Here is a 19,893-nt window from a genome sequence, read left to right as displayed (position 1 = left end):
CATTGCATTCATGATGTGTTTTATGTAATGGATATTGTAGTGTATTGTTTAAGATGTTATGGAGACACAGCCCTAAGTACCCTGGAGATATACAAAATATTGTTTTAAAGCACCGTGACTGAGCTCCACATGGATCTCTAATCAGTGGGAGGATCTGGGATTGTGCTCTTTTTTTTTTTTTTTTCCTTTTTCTTTTTCTTTTTCTTACAAGCCTTGAAATTAACTGGTTCCTCTAGACTTTCTGAAATATTGTTCTCGGACAAAAAATATCTCTGTTAAAATCAGTTTAAAATTTGAGGGTATGTACGAGCAGAGTGGTCTCTGTCCATGGGGCTGGAGCAGCTATGATTAAAAAAAATGGTGTATGCTGAACACATACTGGGCAGCACCCTATCAGTGCCTCTTTCCCACTGATGGGGCCCCTCGGATCAGCACTTCCTCTTCCCTACCTGTGCCTACCACTTGTCTCAGATCAGCTGTTTTGCGTTGTGAGGAGATGCTGGGAAGGAGAAGGAGGAGGGGTGGAATTGGGAAGGAAAGGGTGAGGAAGTAGTGGGAGTGGGGACAAATGGGGCATTGGGTAAAGGAGGGGAGCAGAAGAAGGGCTTGAGTGGAACTGCAGTGGAGCATTTTTTGGCAGATTAGAAACACAGGCTGATTTGTCCCAGGCCCCAAACCCCACTAGGGATGGCTCTGTGTACCAGTAATTTAGGGATTCAAATCTGTGCTGGGAGGAGGAAGCAAAAATGAGGGTAGGAGTGGGGCAGGTAAGGGAGGTTGAAACTGTGGGAGAAAGAGGAGGCAAAACCCCCTCTTAGCTATTGTTTCAATTATAGGGGAGAGAAAACATTACACTTTTGAAATGGAAGACAATTTTTTTGAAGAGCAGAACAAAAAGTGGGGTGAGTTTGAAACATGGAAGGGTCATAGCCATTGAGAGTCAGTGCTTTAGTTTGGTTTGGGGAAACAATATTCAAACAGAGCTACAAATGCTTGAAGGGAATTTTTGAACATGCCCCTTCCCCCCCTCGACTGCCATCTGCTAAGATTTTTAGCAGATTTTATTAGTATTGCCACTATTTCTGACATCAGTGCACATTCATTCTCTTGTCTAGCCTGACCAGAAGGCTCAAGCAAGGGGACACTGTTGCTGAGATCTACATTTGGGAGATTTCAAGTGTCTCAATAAAACACAAACAGCAAATTTCTCTAAACCACCTTTTCCTTAAAATCAGGGTCAGGAGAAAGTTGCAGGAAACAAGACAACTTTAATCTTGCAATTTTAAATATTTTTTTTTACCCCTGTATTTTAAAATATTACACACATTTTAGGTAAGATTCTGTGCCATCTCTCTAAGAAGATTCTGTGCCATAAAACTCCTAGCCAAGAGAATGGGGTGGGAAGGAGTGTTGTATTAGATGTAATATATAGACTAAAGATATTAACAAGCTTTGTTGCTGTTTAACATTAAACAGTGTTAAATGAGGTCTGGGGTTTGTAATCCTTAGTACTACAGCAAATACACTACTAAAACACTTTTGACTTATTAAAAATAAAGAAGGAAATACAGTTAAAACATTTGAAATGTATAGATTAAAGTAGGCTTTTATTTTAATAATATTGTTTTCCTTTTTGGTTGGAGAACATTTTAGAGGGGGGAGAACCGTTGCTTGTCAGTCTTTTAGAGGGTATAAAAGATGGCAATAACTGTCCTTTTGGATAAAAGAGAATAAATTAATTGAGATGAGATGAGCTGGAGATGTTTTTATAGTGTAATTCAAGATTGTAAGGGATTCAGCTGGAGGCAATAGAGGTGATAGTATCAACTGAGTGCCAATCTATGGCAGGGCTGAAGTTGAATTAAGCTGTGCAACTTCTGCTATGTCAATTGCTTAGCTGAAGTCAAAATAGCTTAATTCAGCTTTAGCACTGTCCACACAGCAGGAAGTCGAAGGAAGAACACTTTTCCTTCAGCTTCCCTTACTCCTCATCAAATGAGGGTTACCATGAGTCAGAGCAAGAAGTCTTCCAGCTCAACGTTATTTTGAAATAAAGGTTTATAGTATAGACACACTCTTTGTTATTTTGGAATAACATCAGTTATTCCGAAATAATACTGCTGTGTAGACATGCCCTGTATTTTCCCCCAAGTTCCTTTTATTTTAGGACTCAAAAAAGGCTCTCTTGATGGACTATTTTGTTCACTAATTAGGCTTAATAATTGACACTCTAATTTTGGTTGTTATTGTTAAATTTATATTTCCTTGTTTTGCTAAACAAGATTGAACAGCATCTTTGAGTTATATTGGTAGGCCTTTTGTGTGGCTTAATTCAACATTTTTGAGTGAGCTGTCCGTCTTTAACATTTGTTTTAATAGGTTATTGTGACATTTATGAATGTTTATATACTTTTTACAGTTGAGCTCAGACTTAGGGTCAGCTTATAGCTGACAGTGCCTACAGTGTCTTTGTGCTCTGCAGATTATGGGTTGTTCCTTTTTATCTTGAATCTAGCTGAAGTGAGCCGCACTTTTGCTTTAGATGTTGGTTAAAACAAGTGAGTGTAATTCTACTTAATCTCTAAAGGGAAGTCATTTTTGCATTTACTTTTTTTGTTTTTATACCAGAAAAGTGGTTTAAACTTATGATGGGGGTAGAGTCTTGTCTAGTTCCAATAGCCATAAACACAGTTATTACATGCTTGCTTTTCTTTATTGACATAGAAAAGTTTTGAACTGGGGAAGTTCAAAGCAAGAAAAACCATTGTTCTATGTCCAAAAGGTACTGCAGCCCTAGCAGTTGTATCATATACAATTAAGACTTCAGCTTAACATTTGCTATGGGGCGCTGTCATATGCCAGCATTTGGTGAAAAGACAGCAGGCTTGGCTATTAATAATGCTGATCTATATCAGTGGGGAGTTTAAGAACAGCTGATGAAATAATCTGTGCTGAGGAACTCCTTTAATTATTTGTAATGAAAAATATTTTTCTGTCTGATATCTATATATATATCTCATTATATTCCCTTAAGTGATTAACTAGAAACCAAAACAATTCCTATTTACCATATATTGTTTATATATTCGGTATATATTTATCTACTGTGTAAATATCCCTTAAATATAACTCCTGATCAGATAACAAATCTGTTACATTTAAAATGGGTATGGGCATTTTTATCTAATAATTTTCAGCAAGTTAATTATTCCTGTATGTAATACATATTTCTTCACCATGTTCTACAATAAATCTAATACCTTTATAAGCAGCCAAGTTAAACACAGACTATTTTATCATTTGGGTTGAATTTTCTGAAGCATATAGAACCATATCATCTGGTTTATCCCAATGTTAAGGTAGAAAGCACCAGTATATCTATTTTGATTTGTGAGCTAGTAATTATTTGTAAGTGTAAAAAAACATAGCTAAGCACAATATGTTTGTTTTACTCTAAACCAAAAAATACAGGAAAAACTTTAAACAACAAATAGTCTAATAGCACCTTAAAGACTAACAAAACATGTAGATGGTATCATGAGCTTTCGTGGGCACAACCCACTTCTTCAGATGACTGGAGTGTTAGAAGTCCAGATCCAAATCCACTATTTGTTAGTTTTTAAGGTGCTACTAGACTATTTGTAGTTTTTTAAGTTTTTCCTGTTATAGACTAACTCAGCTACTCCTCTGAAGTAATAAAATACAGTACATCTTGATTTAAATATTTTATAACATCTTCAGCACCAGATTATGAAGCCAAATAATTCTTGAATCTGTTTCTTAGCATTGAACTTTAAATTGCATAAAGCTATACATAGCAAAAACAATGTCTAATTTATATATTTTAACATAATAATGTTTAAAGTATAATCTTCTATGAAGGCAGAAAGTAGCCTTCTAAAGATACAGCTAGTAATGTGTAGACTAGTAATGATGCAATGGAAGGGAAATTATTTCTAGTCTTAATAAAATGGTGCCTAGACCAACTACACATTACAACTGTTCCCACTCTAATCCTCAGTTCTTTAAAAAAAATCCATCAAGTCCAGTGACTTCATTCTAGATAAGGCTAAAATGTTTTCAGTTTGTTTTGTGAGGATTACTTCTTTGTGTTGGTGGTGTATTAATTAATAATATGCTTATTTTGCAGTAATTTTAGGTTTTATTTGTATGTGGCTTTATTTTACTTGGTGAGCCTTTTGAAAACTCTTGGTTTAACTCTATCTGACCTATGAGTCTTTAAAAATAAAAATATTGTTTTAACAGTTATTGTGTTATGAGTAGCATTTGCCTTCAAAACTAGATGGTCAAATTTCTGTCCTTTCTAATAATCTTGGTAAGTGTGTTCATTATAAGTGTTGAACATTTTTTTTGTCTCCTTCAGGTATATTAGAGAAAACATGTTTTTATTCAAATGGGAGTGACCTGCTAGCTGCTGGTGGCAACATTCGAACATCTGATATTCCTTTTCCACATATCGTTGAAAATGGTTTGGATGTGCTTCCCACAGCGGATCTTAAAATACTGCCATCATCCTGGACCCAAAGCCCTTTGTCCCATGATGACCAAATTCATGAAAACTTCAGTATGTTTAGGCAGGCTTTGCAGGAAGATTCACTGGCTCCTGTTACACCAGCACCACCATTCAACCTTACTACTGCAGATGTTGATATTTTGACCAGAGCCCCTGAAGACAGTACACAATCACTGAGCAGTACAGAGGAGGGTGCACGTTGGTCCACAGATACATCCGTCAAGATCACAGATAGATTATCCTCTTTACCTCCGTTAAGTTCTACCCATCCAGCTGTGGTACGAGAAAAAAGTAAGATATTTTATTTGACGCAATAATAAATTATGACCTAAAACAAGTACAAAAAATACAGTTGGTATTTGTGATTAGAATTCTTCCCAAACCCATGAATTCTCAGGAATAGAGTTAATTCTAGGTAGTTTTCATCATGAAGGCTCCATATCTTGAGGAATCAATTTATCAAACTATGTAGTCAGCCCTGGCGAGGAAGATCCAAGAACCTCCTTTGTGATTAAGTAACTCTTAGACTGCTGTTTGTTTGGTTGACACAGTGCATATTGTGACAGCTATGCATGTGAATCATGACTTAGCTGTGGTGTCCAATATGCTAGCCACATGTGGATATTTGGCCAGTTCATTGTGACTAGTTTGCTATAGCCTCTAGAGCCTAGGATTATGGGTTTGAGCCTCTCCACATGCCCCTCCCACACCTGGGAAGCAGCCAGGCAGCCAACACCAGCATTCCCAGGGCTGGAGCTGGGAGGGGTTGGAGCAGCGGGGCAATCACCTTGTGTTATTTCAGATTTTAACCCTGTGTTTTAGACTGAGTTCTCTTATATTTCAGTGATTTTAAAAACCAGTTTAGACTCTAATTCAGTAAGATAGTTTAAACAGATGTTTAACTTTAAGTACATGAGGAATTGCTTTGAAGACAGTAGGCCTGCAAGACTGACATCTATGTACATCAGCTCACATGCTTAAAGAGATCCTAATGTTGAAGTTACTTTTTTTCTTTCTTATTAGACAAGTTCTTGCCCAATTGGAAGCTTGTAGAATGTGTTTGGACACAACAGTTGTCATGGGACTGTAAAGAAATAACAAACAAAATAACACACATTACTGAAGATAATGATGGTCAAGAGAATGATGTGAGAATAGCTGTCTACTAATAGTGTGATGATGCTTTTGAGAATTTCTATAGAGGCGATAGGCAGTGTCTGATGGTAGAAACTGCTTCTGAAAGACTAGTAATGTAAATTACCAGAAGACTTACCCTGTGTTTCCCATGCACCCTGCCCTCCGGTCTGTCCCTGGGGTGATCCTGGATGTGTGTTTGGTGGGGGGGGAAGGGGCTGTACATCCAACCTGCTGGCCTTTCCCCAGGGCTGGCCCAAGGTGGTTGGGGCTACACAGGCCACCTGCCATCTACTCCATGAGGTTGCGAGGGCCATCTGGTGGCTGACAGCTGCTCTCTGAGGCAGGCCAGAGTAGTGGGGGCTGGTTGATGGCCAGCAACTGTTCACTAGAGTGCTTGCTGCCCCTTGTCATTTGTGAGTATAACTGTCCCTGTTCTCACACCCCTCTCTTTATTTGATGTGAAACAATTGCATTCCACACACATCCCATTATTCTGGCACAACCAAACCCTGTCCTTGCTTTTAAGTTATGATAAGAGGAAGCTGCAAGCCAAATTTGGTGGTCTTAGCTCTTACTGTTTAGGAAAGAGGTGGGCAATAACTTTTGGTGGGGGGCCACTCCAAGATTTTGGAAAGCAGTCAAGTGCTCCACTTTTCTGTGGAGATGCAGGATCTAGGATGGAGGCTGGGTACAGAAGGTTGCAGGAGGTAAGGGACTGGTGTGAGGTCTGAGAGGGAGTGTGGATGACAGAGGGGGTTGTGACCTGGGGCAGGAGAATGGGGTGCAGAGTCAGGGAGGGAGTCTGGATTCAGGAGAGGATTCTGGCTTGGGGGAAGGATGTAGGAGGGGTTACAGGGTCTGGGAGGGAGTTGTGACCTGGAGCAGAGGGTTTGGATGGTGATCTGGGGGAGGGCGTTGGGGTACGGGAGGGGCAGGGGTATCAGAGGCAGTCTGTGGCTGGGAGGCGCTTACCTATGCATCTCCTGGCCAGCACCCCCAAGGCAGGCTGGGATCCCTGCCTGCTGCAGCCCCAGATCACTTAGAGCTTCGGGCTGTTCCCTCCATGTGGTTCTCCGCTCTGGGAGCGGGAAGAGACTTGTGCTGCTCCCATCCCCAGGCCAATCTCTGAGCTCCTATTGGCTGTTTGTCCCAGAAGCTGAGGACTGGGCTCGGGGCCAGGGAGATCACATGAAGCCGCCTCCTCCTCCCGTACAGCAGAGAGCCGCTGGACTGCGCTTTAAACCCGCGGCAGTTGTGTACCTGAGAGTTCCAGCAGGGTGGTCCGTAGACTGGATCCGATGGCTTCACGTGCTGGATCTGGCCCCTGGACTGTGTTTTGCCCAGCCCTGGTTTAGAAGGGTTGTTAAATAAATGGGCTTACAAATGGGCAGGTGCGCGCACACACATGTTTAAAATATATTGTAAGATTTTGAGGAGAATGGTGTGTGCTCTACTCTGCAGCTAGGAGCTGTGCCTAGTTCAGAAGTCACACCTAATACTTATTTATCTGCAACTTTTAATCATTTGGGTTTCTCCAGTTGAATTTGAAATTAAAAATGTCATATCAGAAAACTTTTAGTGTAAAATATTTATTTGAAATACAATTTATATCTTCAGCACTGAGGATTCCTTTATTTGCTTTCCCCTGCTTTAGCACAACAAAGGATAAGCCCTTGCTTTCCTCCTACAATCTCACACAAACAGGGAAAGTTTCTGAAAATGGTGGTTTTAGTAACCTCGTCCATGGAAAGGGGTGGATGGCTGGGAGCTCTTTTTTTTTTCTCCTTGAGAAAATTATAGCAATATATTACACCCTGTCACAGTTCAGGGCAACTGCGACTATATTTCTTCCTCGTGGTCCACCAAAAGCACCCACTTTAGGCTCCTGACTTCTTCCATAGTATCATAGAACTGGAAGGTACCTCAAGAGGCCATCTAGTTCAGTCCCCTTCACTCATGACAGGACTAAGTATTATCTCGACCATCTAGTTCTGTTACTTCCCTTTCTCCATCCTGACTGGGTTTTTGTCAGGCTGCACAGTCCCCTGCTCATACTGTGATGTTTACTCTTGCTTGGTGTGGACAGGACAGGGTATACGCTTTACTTTCTCTGCTGGCAGTTATAGATAGCCCTGGGAGTTGCAAGTCACCACGTATCTCTTTATACATATTTATTCTTAAGGTGAAAGCATTGCAGAGAAAACTTATTAAAAACAATAAAAGAATCTACATGCATACTAAAAAGCTTACCAGAAGACAGCCCTAACCTCTGGCTTTGTTTGATGTCAGTTGTTCAGAACCCACAGTTGGGTTTGTCCCATTGTTCATGAATGTCTCAGATTCAGAACCAGAAAAATCACTTTTGTTATAGGGCTTGGGTCTTTGGTCTTGTCCTCCTACTACAGGGAAAATTGTTCACTATAGTTCTTTAGTCATTCAGGATATCTATTACATCTGCCTCACTAAAGGTTGCATACAATCCCAGCTCACAATAGTACATAACCTTTGTACTTAGTACAATGGACCCCAAGGACAAGGATTCTGAAGGTTAGTTCAGGAAGTTGCCATATGTCACATTTGTCATTCACTAATTAATCTTTTCTAGTTCTAACTTGCTGTAAAGAGGAGATGAGGAATATTCTTGTCTGTCTTATGGATAGTGGCTGTGTGATGAATCTGGTAGAGCTCCTTCTTTGGGAACTTTGTGGGGAGGACATATTACTTCTACCCCAGCAGGCTGACTCTCAATCATCTTTCTAAAACCTGTTGGCTGTTTGTTCCCTTCTCAGGTTATAAGGTGAAACAACAAAACTGTTCACAATCAGCTAACAAAGTTAAATTAAGATTGGAAGGAAATGCAAAGGGAAAAAAATCTGTAGCCAGCTCTTATCAGGACATAGGTTTCTCTTATTTCTGAAGGCCCTGGGAGAATTAGAGTTCACTAAGTCTCCAGTACGAGTATCAGTCCTCCTGTTTAGCTCAGGGAAGCCACATCCTCCTTCTGCGAGGGCAGAGACTCTGCTATCTGTCAGCCCATTCATCGGAGCTGGAGAAGCTCACCAGCCTGTTCTTTTCCCAAGGCTGCCCCATCTGAATGGAGTTACCTCATTTTTTAACTCCTCCAGTCCTTGCATGATTTGCAAGTGTGGAGAAGCAGCATCACTTTAGCCCAAAGCGGCTCCTGAGCCCCTTCCACGCTAATGAGTGGCTTCTGTAATCCATAACAGGTTGTTTCACAGATAATCTTAAGGAGACAAAACTTCTATAACACTATCTGAGAACCTGATTATTTACTGGGTGTTGTGTGCTCTCCAATTGCTAGCCTTCTCGTCTCAGAATTGAAAGCACATGTGCATATCCACACTTGCATCCTATTGGTCATATTACAGATTTACCTTGTTTTGCTATTATATCCCTGCACTGATCAAGAGCATAGAAATATGCTGGGTCATTACAGATTTGGAATGAGAGATTTCTTACATATGCCACAATTGCCAGTTGTAACAGAAACTTCCCCCCCCCCAAATTTCAAACTTATTAGCTTCTAAATTAACATAGAACAAAATCATAGTTTAATATATGTCCTTCCCTGACCATTGCCTTTTAAAAACAGGTGCTGACTTTCTTTTCTGAATCATTAAGTTTCACTGATTGTTTAGATGCAGTTTATATTATGTTGCCCAAGGCATATTATATTGCCGGGCCCAGGTATTTCAATACCTTTGTGGTCTGATCCTCAGGTTTGGGATATCTGGACTTCCTGGAAATATGTAGTATAGCTAATCTATATAATATTCCAGGATTTGTCTAGACTATTTGTGAAGTGTTGGAAACAGCTACAAGTATGATTAAGAAATCTTTTTATTCAGAATATTATGAGGTTCAATTGGGTTTGTGATTCGTTAGCATCCAATTTTTAAAGTCTCATACATTTTGACTTTACAAATTATACCCATGTGACAACATGGCCTGTATCTATGCCATGGCAAGAGTCCTCTACCATTGTGAGACCAGAGGTAACTCCACCAATCATCACCTTATTACTCTTCAGCCAATTTGCATTTTATTGGCTATTTGAAGGAGATTATACAGATGGTGCATATGTGGCCCAACTGCCACACCTGTGTGGTGACTTGGGCTGTCAATTACTAGTGTAAACTAAAGCATTCTAAGTTTTTGTGGCTAATCATGAGATGAACTTTTATATAGATGGGTAAAGGAGTTTCTTTCAAAGTGTGTCCTCCCCCTTCGGCCCCCGGGCATGAATGCAGCATCAGGACTAAAATTGGTCTGGGTGGTCTTAGCTGTGGATTCCTATACTTTCAGATATTTGAGTTTCTGTAATGTGTAAGAATACAATAATACCCTTTAAATAGTTTGTGAACCCCCACATAGTTTCCACTTACGTTTTGTTTTTTGGAAACTGAAATAAACAAGGCAGAACAGCAATGTGAAGTTAGCTAAGCCTGGCATGTTTGTGTATATCTACTAAGTTGTGTAGAAGCCAGCTGTGATTGTGTGGTTTCTTCATGCCTTTGTTGTTTTAAAGAGAAAACGATCCTCCTGAGTTTCAAATGGTGGGCTTTTGTTGTTGATTGCAACATATTTGTAAAGGTGTCCCCTACCCCAGATCTTATAACTTGCTGATATGTTAGTTCTTAAACTTGAATTCTAGCATAATGGGAAGAGGAGTAGGTGGTTTAGGAATTACTTTAGTTTCACACACAAAATAAATATTTGCTAGGAGAGTTTGGCTGCAGGATAACCTGAGGAATTCCTATACTTCACCGGGCACTAATAACAAGGAAGTAGAACTTGTAGAGCTTAGTAGTTCTCCATGGTTCCTTACTGCCCAACTCCCATGCGGGCTTTTGCAAAACAAGTCCTCATGCTTTCCTAGTTTTTGTATCTTTATTATTATTTCTACTTTCAATTTGGCTTTTCTGAAAAATTCTGAAGCCCATGGAACCAGCTGTGGGCCCAGTTAAGCCAGCAAGGAATTCCTTGCCTGGTGTCTCAATCAGCTGTATAGTAGTTCATGCATATCTTACTGTGCAGGTAAGCAAACCTCAAACTAGGAGCAGGAATCAAGATCTAGAACAAGTGTGAGCAATAATTTTTGATGGGGGTCATGCCAAGATTTTGGTAAGTCGTCAAAGATTGAACTTTTCTATGGAGGAGGTGTGGGGACTGGGGTGGAGTTTGGTACAGAAGGGTGCATGTGCCCCTGGTAGAAGGTGGAGGGAGATTTCGTGCAATACTGCTATCCCCAGGCCAGTCATTGCAGCTCCCATTGGCTGGTTTCTGGCTAGGGGTGTGCAGCACCTAGGAAGCTGCTAGCTGTTTTGAACAGCTTCAGGCTGCAGCAGGCAGAGAGCCTGCTCTGGGTCAGGCTGTATCCAGCTTGTGGGTTGAATCTTTTGTACCTCTAATATAGAACCTGGTAAATGGGGAGGCTTAAGAGTAGGGAAGATAAAGCTTGGGTATGTTTTTCTGGGGCAACAGATGGCTCTTTCAGGGGCTAAACAGACTATTGATTGCATCTAAGGGTGCATCTACACAGCACAGTTATTTTGATATAATAGCCATTATTTAAAAATGCAAGTGTCTACACAGCAATTCCATTATTTTGAAATAATTTTGAAATAACGGACAGCTTATTTTGAAATCTGTAAGCCTCATTCCATGAGAAATAATGTTTATTCCGAAATAGCAGCAGTGGAGTGTCCACACTACTGTTATTCCAAAACAGCTATTTCAAAATAGATCCTTCCCAGGGTCATTCAAATTAATTACTCCCCAGTGCCTCTTGGGGCTCTAAATTGAGGTAGCATGTCCACATTAAGTAAGCGTGCCTCAGACTAATTTTGAAGCTTCCTTGTAAGGGTAGATGTGCTATTTTAAAATAAGCTATTTCAGAATTTTTCTTCCAGAATAGATTATTTCTAAGTAATCATGCAATGTAGATGTACCCTAAGAGTTCTACAAGCATGAGCAGGCCAACAGCGTAGAGCTGCTAGGGTTCTGGAGACAGAGCAAGTGGGAAATCTGCTCCCCGTGGTGGTGTACATATGTTAGCATATTGTAAAAGCCTAAGTACATTAGTCTTCCATAGTGACTTTCATGGTTCTATATCTTTAATGGGGGACAATGATATTCATAAGAACATAAGAATGGCTGTACTGGGTCAGACCATAGGTCCATCTAGCCAAGTAGCCTGTCTGCCGACAGTGGTCAGCGCCACGTGCCCCAGAGGGGGTGGACCGAAGACAATGATCAAGCAATTTGCGTCGTGCCGTCCGTCTCCAGCCTCTGACAAACAGAGGCCAGGGACACAATTTCTATCCCCCGGCTAATAGCCTTTTATGGACCTAACCTCCATGAAATTATCTAGCTTCTCTTTAAACTCTGTTATAGTCCTAGCCTTCACAACCTCCTCTGGCAAGGAGTTCCACAGGTTGACTACACACTGTGTGAAGAAGAACTTTCTTTTATTAGTTTTAAACCTGCTACCCATTAATTTCATTTGGCGTCCTCTAGTTCTTCTATTATGGGAACTAATAACTTTTTTCTTTATTCACCCGCTCCACACCACTCATTATTTTATATACCTCTATCCTATCCCGCCTCAGTCTCCTCTTTTCCAAACTGAAAAGTCCCAGTCTCTTTAGTTTCTCTTCATATGGGACCCATTCCAAACCCCTAATCATTTTAGTTTCCCTTTTCTGAACCCTTTCCAAGGCCAAAATATCTTCTTCTTTTTTTTTGAGGTGAGGAGACCACATCTGTACACAGTATTCAAGATGTGGGCGTACCATATTTTTATACAGGGGCAGTAAGATATTCTGTGTCTTATTTTCTATCTCTTTCTTAATAATTCCTAGCATCCTATTTGCCTTTTTGACTGCTGCTGCACACTGTGTGGAAGTTTTCAGAGAACTGTCCACAATAACTCCAAGATCTCTTTTCCAATTTGTCATAGCCAAATTAGCCCCCATCATACTGTACGTATAGTTGGGGTTATTTTTTCCAATGTGCATTACTTTACACTTATCCACTTTAAATTTCACTTGCCATTTTGTTGCCCCATCACTCAGTTTGGTGAGATCTTTTTGAAGTTCTTCGCAGTCTGCTTCTGTCTTGACTGTCTTAAACAGTTTGGTATCATCTGCAAACTTTGCCTCCTCACTGCTTACCCCTGTCTCAAGATCGTTTATGAATAAGTTGAACAGGATTGGTCCGAGGACTGACCCTTGGGGGACACCAGTAGTTACCCCTCTCCATTCTGAAAATTTACCATTTATTCCTACCCTTTGTTTCCTGTCTTTTAACCAGTTCTCAGTCCATGAAAGGACCTTCCCTCTTATCCCATGGCCATGTAATTTACACAAGAGCCTTTGGTGAGGGACCTTGTCAAAGGCTTTCTGAAAATCCAAGTATACTATATCTACTGGATCCCCCTTTTCTGCATGTTTGTTAATCCCTTCAAGGAACTCTAATAAATTAGTAAGACATGATATCTCTTTACACAAACCATGTTGAATTTTGTCCAACAAATTATGTTCTACGTGCCTGACAATTTTATTCTTCACTATTGTTTCGACTAATTTGCCTGGTACTGAAGTTAGACTTACCAGTCTGTAATTGCCAGGATCGCCTCTAGAACCCTTTTTAAATATTTGTGTCACGCTAGCTATCTTCCAGTCATTAGGTACGGAAGCCGATTTAAAGGATAGGTTACATTGGGTACGGAAGTAGATTTAAAGATAATAGTTCAGCAATTTCCCATTTGAGTTCTTTTAGAACCCTTGGATGAATGCCATCCGGTCAGGAGATTTGTTAACGTAAAGTTTTTCTATTTGTTCCAAAACCTCCTCTAATGACACTTCAATCCAGGACAGCTCCTCAGATTCATCACCCACAAAGGACGGTGCAGATTTAGGAATCTCCCTAACATCCTCAGCTGTGAATATTGAAGCAAAGAAATCATTTAGTTTCTCCGCAATGGCTTTATCGTCCTTGATTGCTCCTTTTATATATCGATCGTCTAGGGGACCCACTGGTTTTTTAGCAGGCTTTCTGCTTCTAATGTACTTAAACATTTTATTTCTTTTTGAATTTTTGGCTAGTTGTTCTTCAATCTTTTTTCACTTTTCTTATTACATTTTTACACTTGATTTGACAGAGTTTATGTTCCTTTCTATTTATCTCACTAGGATTGGACTTCCACTTCTTGAAAGGTGCCTTTTTGTCCCTCACTGCTTCTTTTACATTGTGGTTAAGCCTCAATGACTCTTTTTTTAGGTCTCTTACTATGTCTTTTAATTTGGGGTATTTTTAAATTTAATTCTCTTCATCTTTGCTCCCACTAGGATCAAGAAAGTGCCTTCACAATGTGGGAAGATAATTCAGGTTAAGATTTTGCCACTGATATTTTTTGTAAAAGTCATGTACAGGTCACAGGCAATCAATTAAAATTCACGGATCTGTCTCTGACTTACTAAAAATAGCCATGATAAAATAAGAAGTTCAGTTTCAGGGTCCCCATATTGCTTGTGGGGCCTCGGAGCTCCAGGTTCTCCAGCACCCACTGCAGAGCTTGGAGGCTTCTCTGTTGTCTGTGGGGACTGAGCGCTTTGGGATACTCTTGCCACCTATGGTGGCCACAAACTCCAGGAAGCCCACTGTGAGTTGAGGGGGGGGGTTCGATCACCCCGTACCGGCCGGTGGGGGGAGGGGGGGTGTCAGCGAACCCCTCCACCTCGCACCTGGGTCTGCAGTTCAGGCCCTTAGTCTAGTTTTCTAGTCTTTGGGTGTGATCGCCCTCTTCGTGCCTGGCAGGCCAAGAAGGGATCAGCGAATCCTGGTCCATGTCCGTCTTTAGCGAATGGGTTAAGGGCAGTTGGAGTTTCGCTGGGGGGGGTTTAGCCCCTGCACGGCAGATGGGGGACGTGTTTCCTCCCGCAACTCGTCTGCCCATGGGCACCAGAAGGCTTCCGCCCTGGACTGCTTCCTCCTTTCCCTCAACCCCTTAAGATGTCCAGTTGTCTCCCCTGGCTTACTGTGATTCTGGAGGTCTGGTCCGGGGTTGATCCGAGGGGAACCCAGGGGCCAGCCGGCTCCTGAGCTCTTTGTCCCGGCCGGGCCACCCTCTTCGTGGCCACCGGGATTCGTCCTGGTCATCTCCTGATCCGGGGCTGGCTGCCTGCCCGTTGTGCAGGCTGTCCTGAGAGCCCCGGGGGTAGGGGTGGGCCGCCGGCTGGGCTCGGGTGCGTCCCTGGTCCGTCCTGGGAACCGAGCTGCCTTCTCCTCCCCCAGTGGAAGGCTTCCTCTCCCCTCCAAGCCTGTCGGCCGTTTAAAAATGGCCTGCTGGACCTGACGTGGGCTGGAGGCCCCACCCTCCTAGTGACGTGGCTGTTGCGCCGGCCGCATCCCGGCCGACGCTTGCTGCCGTGGCCCCTCCCCTCGCTCCCTCGGGGAAGGGGCCGCCCTCCACCCGCTGGCGCAGGCAAGGTGGCAGGCTCCAGCTTCACCGCCTGTCGCAGCTGCGCCTGCAGCGCTGGGGCATCCTGCCCGCAACCCCGCTTGTATCCTGGCCGGCTCGGCCCTTCGGAGTGCGGGCCGTAGGCGGCCCGTCTCACCCACATTGCCTCTGACAACTCAGAGGCTTGGGAGCCACCACTGCCCAAGCAGCCAGAAGCTGTGGAGTAGCTTGCAGTTCCATGACCAGAATGATGATAGTAACTTTGAAATGCTAAGGGAGATTAGAAAGACTATAAAAATAAAAAAAGTTCATTAATAATAGGTGATATCAGTGATCCCAATATTGACTGGATACGTGTCCCCTCAGGACAGTATGCAGGTATAAAGTTTCTTGACACTTTAAATGACTGCTTCCTGGAGCAGCTGGTTCTGGAACCCACAAGAGGAGAGGCAAATTTTGCTTTAGTCCTAAGTGGAGTGCAGAATGTGGTCCAAGAGGTGAATATAGCTGGAACACTTGGAAATAGTGACCATAATATAATTAAATTTAACATCCCTGTAGTGGGAAAAACACCACAACAGCCCAACACTGTGGCATTTAATTTCAGAAGAGTGAACTACACAAGAATCAGGTTAAACAGAATTTAAAAGGTATAGTGCCAAAAGAGAAATTCCTGTCAGCTGCATGGAAACTTTCTAAAGATGTCATATAGAGGCTCAACTTAAATGTACACTCCCAAATAAAAAAACAAAGAAAACCAAGAAAGTGCCACCATGGCTTGGCTTAACCAAATAAAAGAAGCAGTGAAGGCTAAAAAGTCATTGTTTTAAAAAGTAAAAGTTAAATCCTAGTGAGGAAAATAGAAAAGAACATAAACTTTGTCAAATGAACTGTAAAAATATAATTAGGAATGTCAAAAACTAATTTGAAAAACAGCTAGCCAAAGACACACTAAATAATTTTTTTTTTTATTTATTTTTTTACTATTAAGTACATCAGAAGCAGGAAGCCTGCTGAACAACCCATGGGGCTGCTGGATGACTGATTTGCTAAAGGAGCGCTCAAGGATGACAAGGCCATTGTTGAGAAAATAAATGAATTCTTTGCATTGGTCTTCATTGCTGAGGACGCGAGAGAGATTCCCAAACTTGAGCTAGTCTTTTTAGGTGACAAATCTGAGGAACTCTCCCAGATTGAGGTGCCATTAGTTTATCTATTTGTTCCAAAACTTTCTCTAAAGAGTAATAAGTCACCAGGACCAGATGGCATTCACTCAAGAGTTTTAAAAGATCTCAGATGGGAAATTGCAGAACTACTAACTGTGGTTTGTAACATATCCTTCAAGTCATCTTCTTTACCAAATGGCTGGAGGATAGATAATGTGATGCCAATTTTTAAAAAGTTCTATAGAGGTGATACTTGTAATTCCAGGCTTGTAAGTTATAGACAAACAGATTTATTGGAGCATAATTACAGGCTGGTACATTTAACTATAGTACTGGGCAAATTGGTTGAAACAATGGTAAAGAATAGAATTGTCAGACACAATGTGGTTTCTGTAAAGGGAAATCATGACTCACTAATCTATTAGAATTCTTTGAGGGAATTAACGAGCATGTGGACCACAGGGATCCAGTGGATAGAGTATACTTAGATTTCCAAAAAGCCTTTTGCATGGTCCCTCACCAAAGGTTCTTAACAAATTAAGCTGTCATGGGATAAGAGGAAAGTTACTCCCATGGATTGGTAACTGGCTAGAAGAAAGAAACAAAGGATAGGAATAAATGGTCAGTTTTCAGAATGAAGAGAGGTAATCAGTGGTGTCCCTCAGGGGTCTGTACTGGGACCAATTCTATTCAACATATTTATAAATGATCTGGAGAAAGGGATAAACAGTGAGGTGGCAACATTTGCAGATGATATACAATTGCTCAAGATAGTTAAGCCCAAAACAAATTGTGAAGAACTTCAAAAGGGTCTCACAAAACGAGGTGACTGGGCAACAGAATGGCAAATGAAAGTTAATGTTGATAAATTCAAAGTAAGGTATATTGGAAAATATGATCCCAACTATACATATAAAATGATGGGGACTAAATTAGCTGTTACCACTTGAGAGGGAGATCTTGGAATAATTGTGGATATTTCTCTGAAAACATCCACTCAATGTGAAGCAGCAGTCAAAAAAACCCAAACAATGTTAGGAATCGTTAAGAAAGGGCTAGAGAATAAGACTGAACATGCAGATGTGGTTGCCTTATCTCAAAAAAAATATATATCTTAGCATTGGAAAATTCAGAAAAGAGCAACCTTATGCCAATAGTAACCTTGAATGGCTGAGTCAGGTCACTATTAGGTGTAATGTGGCATATCATTTTCATACAAGTTGTTAGTGATGGTCACAAATTTCTGAAGTACTCTATAGTAGGAAAACAACTTCCATAAAACTGTTCTGTCCACTGTCAGGCAATGTGGAAACCTATAAAATTCAAATTAAGTGGTAACTACAATTCAATCAACAGTTTTATGATTATATGTAGGATTATACTTTGATCTATATGTGATTTCTTCTTTTGACCCTTTCCTGTTGTTATAACCTTAAATCTGCACTGTCTTTATTTTTCATAGCATGATACACGTAAATACCTTACTTAGAATCAATAGCAGATGAATGCTCCCCCTGCTTTTTATAATGACCGAGTTCTCCTTTCTTTGGTAGTTTCACTATACGACCCTTTCCTCTCATGTGATATTTTTATTTCTTCCCATATCTTCTGTAAAAGGACTAGAAAAGTGACTAGAAAAACACAAATTACCTTAAGAACTGCTGTCAGTGTTGTCTTGACCTGATGCCTTTCTATGTGTCCAGTTCTGGGCGCCACATTTCAAGAAAGATGTGGAGAAATTGGAAAGGGTACAGAGAAGAGCGACAAGAATGATTAAAGGTTTAGAGAACATGACCTATGAAGCCAGGCTTCATGAACTGGGCTTGTTTAGTTTGGAAAAAAGAAGATTAAGGGGGGACATGATAGCGGTTTTCAAATATCTAAAAGGGTGTCACAAGGAGGAAGGCGAAAATTTGTTCCTCTTGGTTTCTGAGGACAGGACAAGGAGTAATGGGCTTAAAGTGCAGCAGGGGAGGTTTAGATTGGACATTAGGAAAAAATTCCTAACTGTCAGGGTGGTCAAATATTGGAATAAATTGCCAAGGGAGGTGGTGGAATCTCCCTCTCTGGAGATATTTAAGAACAGGTTAGATAGACATCTGTCAGGGATGGTGTAGACGGAGCTTGATCCTGCCTTGAGGGCGGGGGGCTGGACTTGATGACCTCTCGAGGTCCCTTCCAGTCCTATTATTCTATGATTCTATGATTCTATGTCTATTCTTGTGATTGGTCCTCATTCCGCATTCAGATTTTTTTTCTTTTTTGTCTTATCTGTGGCATTGGCCACTATCTCATTATTTAGTAGTTGTCTAAAACACTGCCTCCGTATATTTAATGGTATTGATGTCCTTATTGTAACCTATTGTTACCTGGGGAACTGAGGTAAGCAGTTGTTGTGGGAGTTAAGGCTAGTGGCAATGACTGAGCCCAAGGCCTAAATCAAGGTGCCCCCCTCCCAGAAGCCAGATTCGGTCTGGTGTTATGTATCTAGTCACCGTTGGATTGGGTAACCACAAATCAGGCTAGACTAATGTTTAGGGCCAAATCATATATTTTTGAACAGTGGAACATACATCAACAACAACAGCATGAACTCACTCTATCCCAGAAGAAAAGAAGATAGATAAGCCCCAGATACAACAAGGGGAGTATACTTTACAGTGTCAGAGGCGGGCGGCGATTTCAGGCCTGCGACCTTCTATCCTGCAGCTAATGTAAAGCCTTAGGGGAGGACGGCAGGGAGTCCCTCGCTGACAAGGAAAGGTAGTCCAGTTGAACGGCCCTCCTGCTGGTGGATCTTGCCTCTAATGGGTTGGGTAGATTCCCTCTGGGGTTGGTACTTGGTAGCCCTTCGACTTCTATTCCAATCCAGCAGGTAAGGATAGCAGTAAATGAGTTCAAGTCCATGTGGCAGAAGGCAATAATCCTTAAGTGGGGCGTTCCCACACTCGCAAGGCTCTCTCTCTCTCTTCCACAGCTCGAACAAAATCCTTATACCCGAACCCACGAACTAAAATGGAGCACCACGGGAGACGAACAAACACTGACAGGACTTGGGACGGCAGACAGTGACTGACAGGCTGCAATAGGGATGGACAGTGGCGAACCCGAACTTTTCCTTGGTCAGGGCTTATAAGCCCTTCAAGGCGGGAAAAGGGTGGTAAGGGCTGTGTGCAGTAAACGGTGCTGTGTGTAACACTCCAGTAGGGAGAGGTGCACAGTTTCTGAGCGGTGTGCAGCTCATTTGAGTGCCCAGTGCACAGTTTTGGACTGAGTGCAAACTATAGTGCGGAGTGCACTGAGCAGATGTCCGTGTGCACTTAGGTTTTGGCGGGAAAAGGGTAACACAGGGAGAAGAAGGAAAACAAGATGGAACCTAAAGAGACTCCATCTTGAACATAATAGCTCTGTAAGCAGGGTCAGGGTAAACTCTATCCTGACATCTAGTGGCGAACTGTGGCAAGTGGTGCAAAGAGACTTCAGGGGCTGAGCCCAATTTGCATAGACACACCCACCCTGTCTAGTATGTGCTCACAGCAGCCCAAATCGTCACTTTGGCTACTGTGGGAGCC

General features: G+C 41.7%; 1 protein-coding gene across 7 annotated transcripts in view; it reads left to right on the top strand.

Annotated features, from left to right (window-relative positions):
* The window catches only part of CORIN (corin, serine peptidase), a 221,622-nt gene that overhangs the window by 47,116 nt on the left and 154,613 nt on the right, over positions 1-19,893 (top strand). For all 7 annotated transcript variants that reach the window (XM_075930473.2, XM_089777859.1, XM_075930476.2 and 4 more), the window contains one exon: positions 4,385-4,825. In XM_075930473.2, coding sequence (XP_075786588.1) covers positions 4,385-4,825 — 441 coding nt within the window. The remainder of the gene's footprint in view (positions 1-4,384; positions 4,826-19,893) is intronic.

The sequence above is a fragment of the Pelodiscus sinensis genome, chromosome 4 (assembly GCF_052426305.1).
Source record: "Pelodiscus sinensis isolate ZL-2025 chromosome 4, ASM5242630v1, whole genome shotgun sequence".
In the NCBI taxonomy this organism is placed as follows: Eukaryota; Metazoa; Chordata; order Testudines; family Trionychidae; genus Pelodiscus; species Pelodiscus sinensis.
This window is presented reverse-complemented; position numbering and strand designations above follow the sequence as displayed.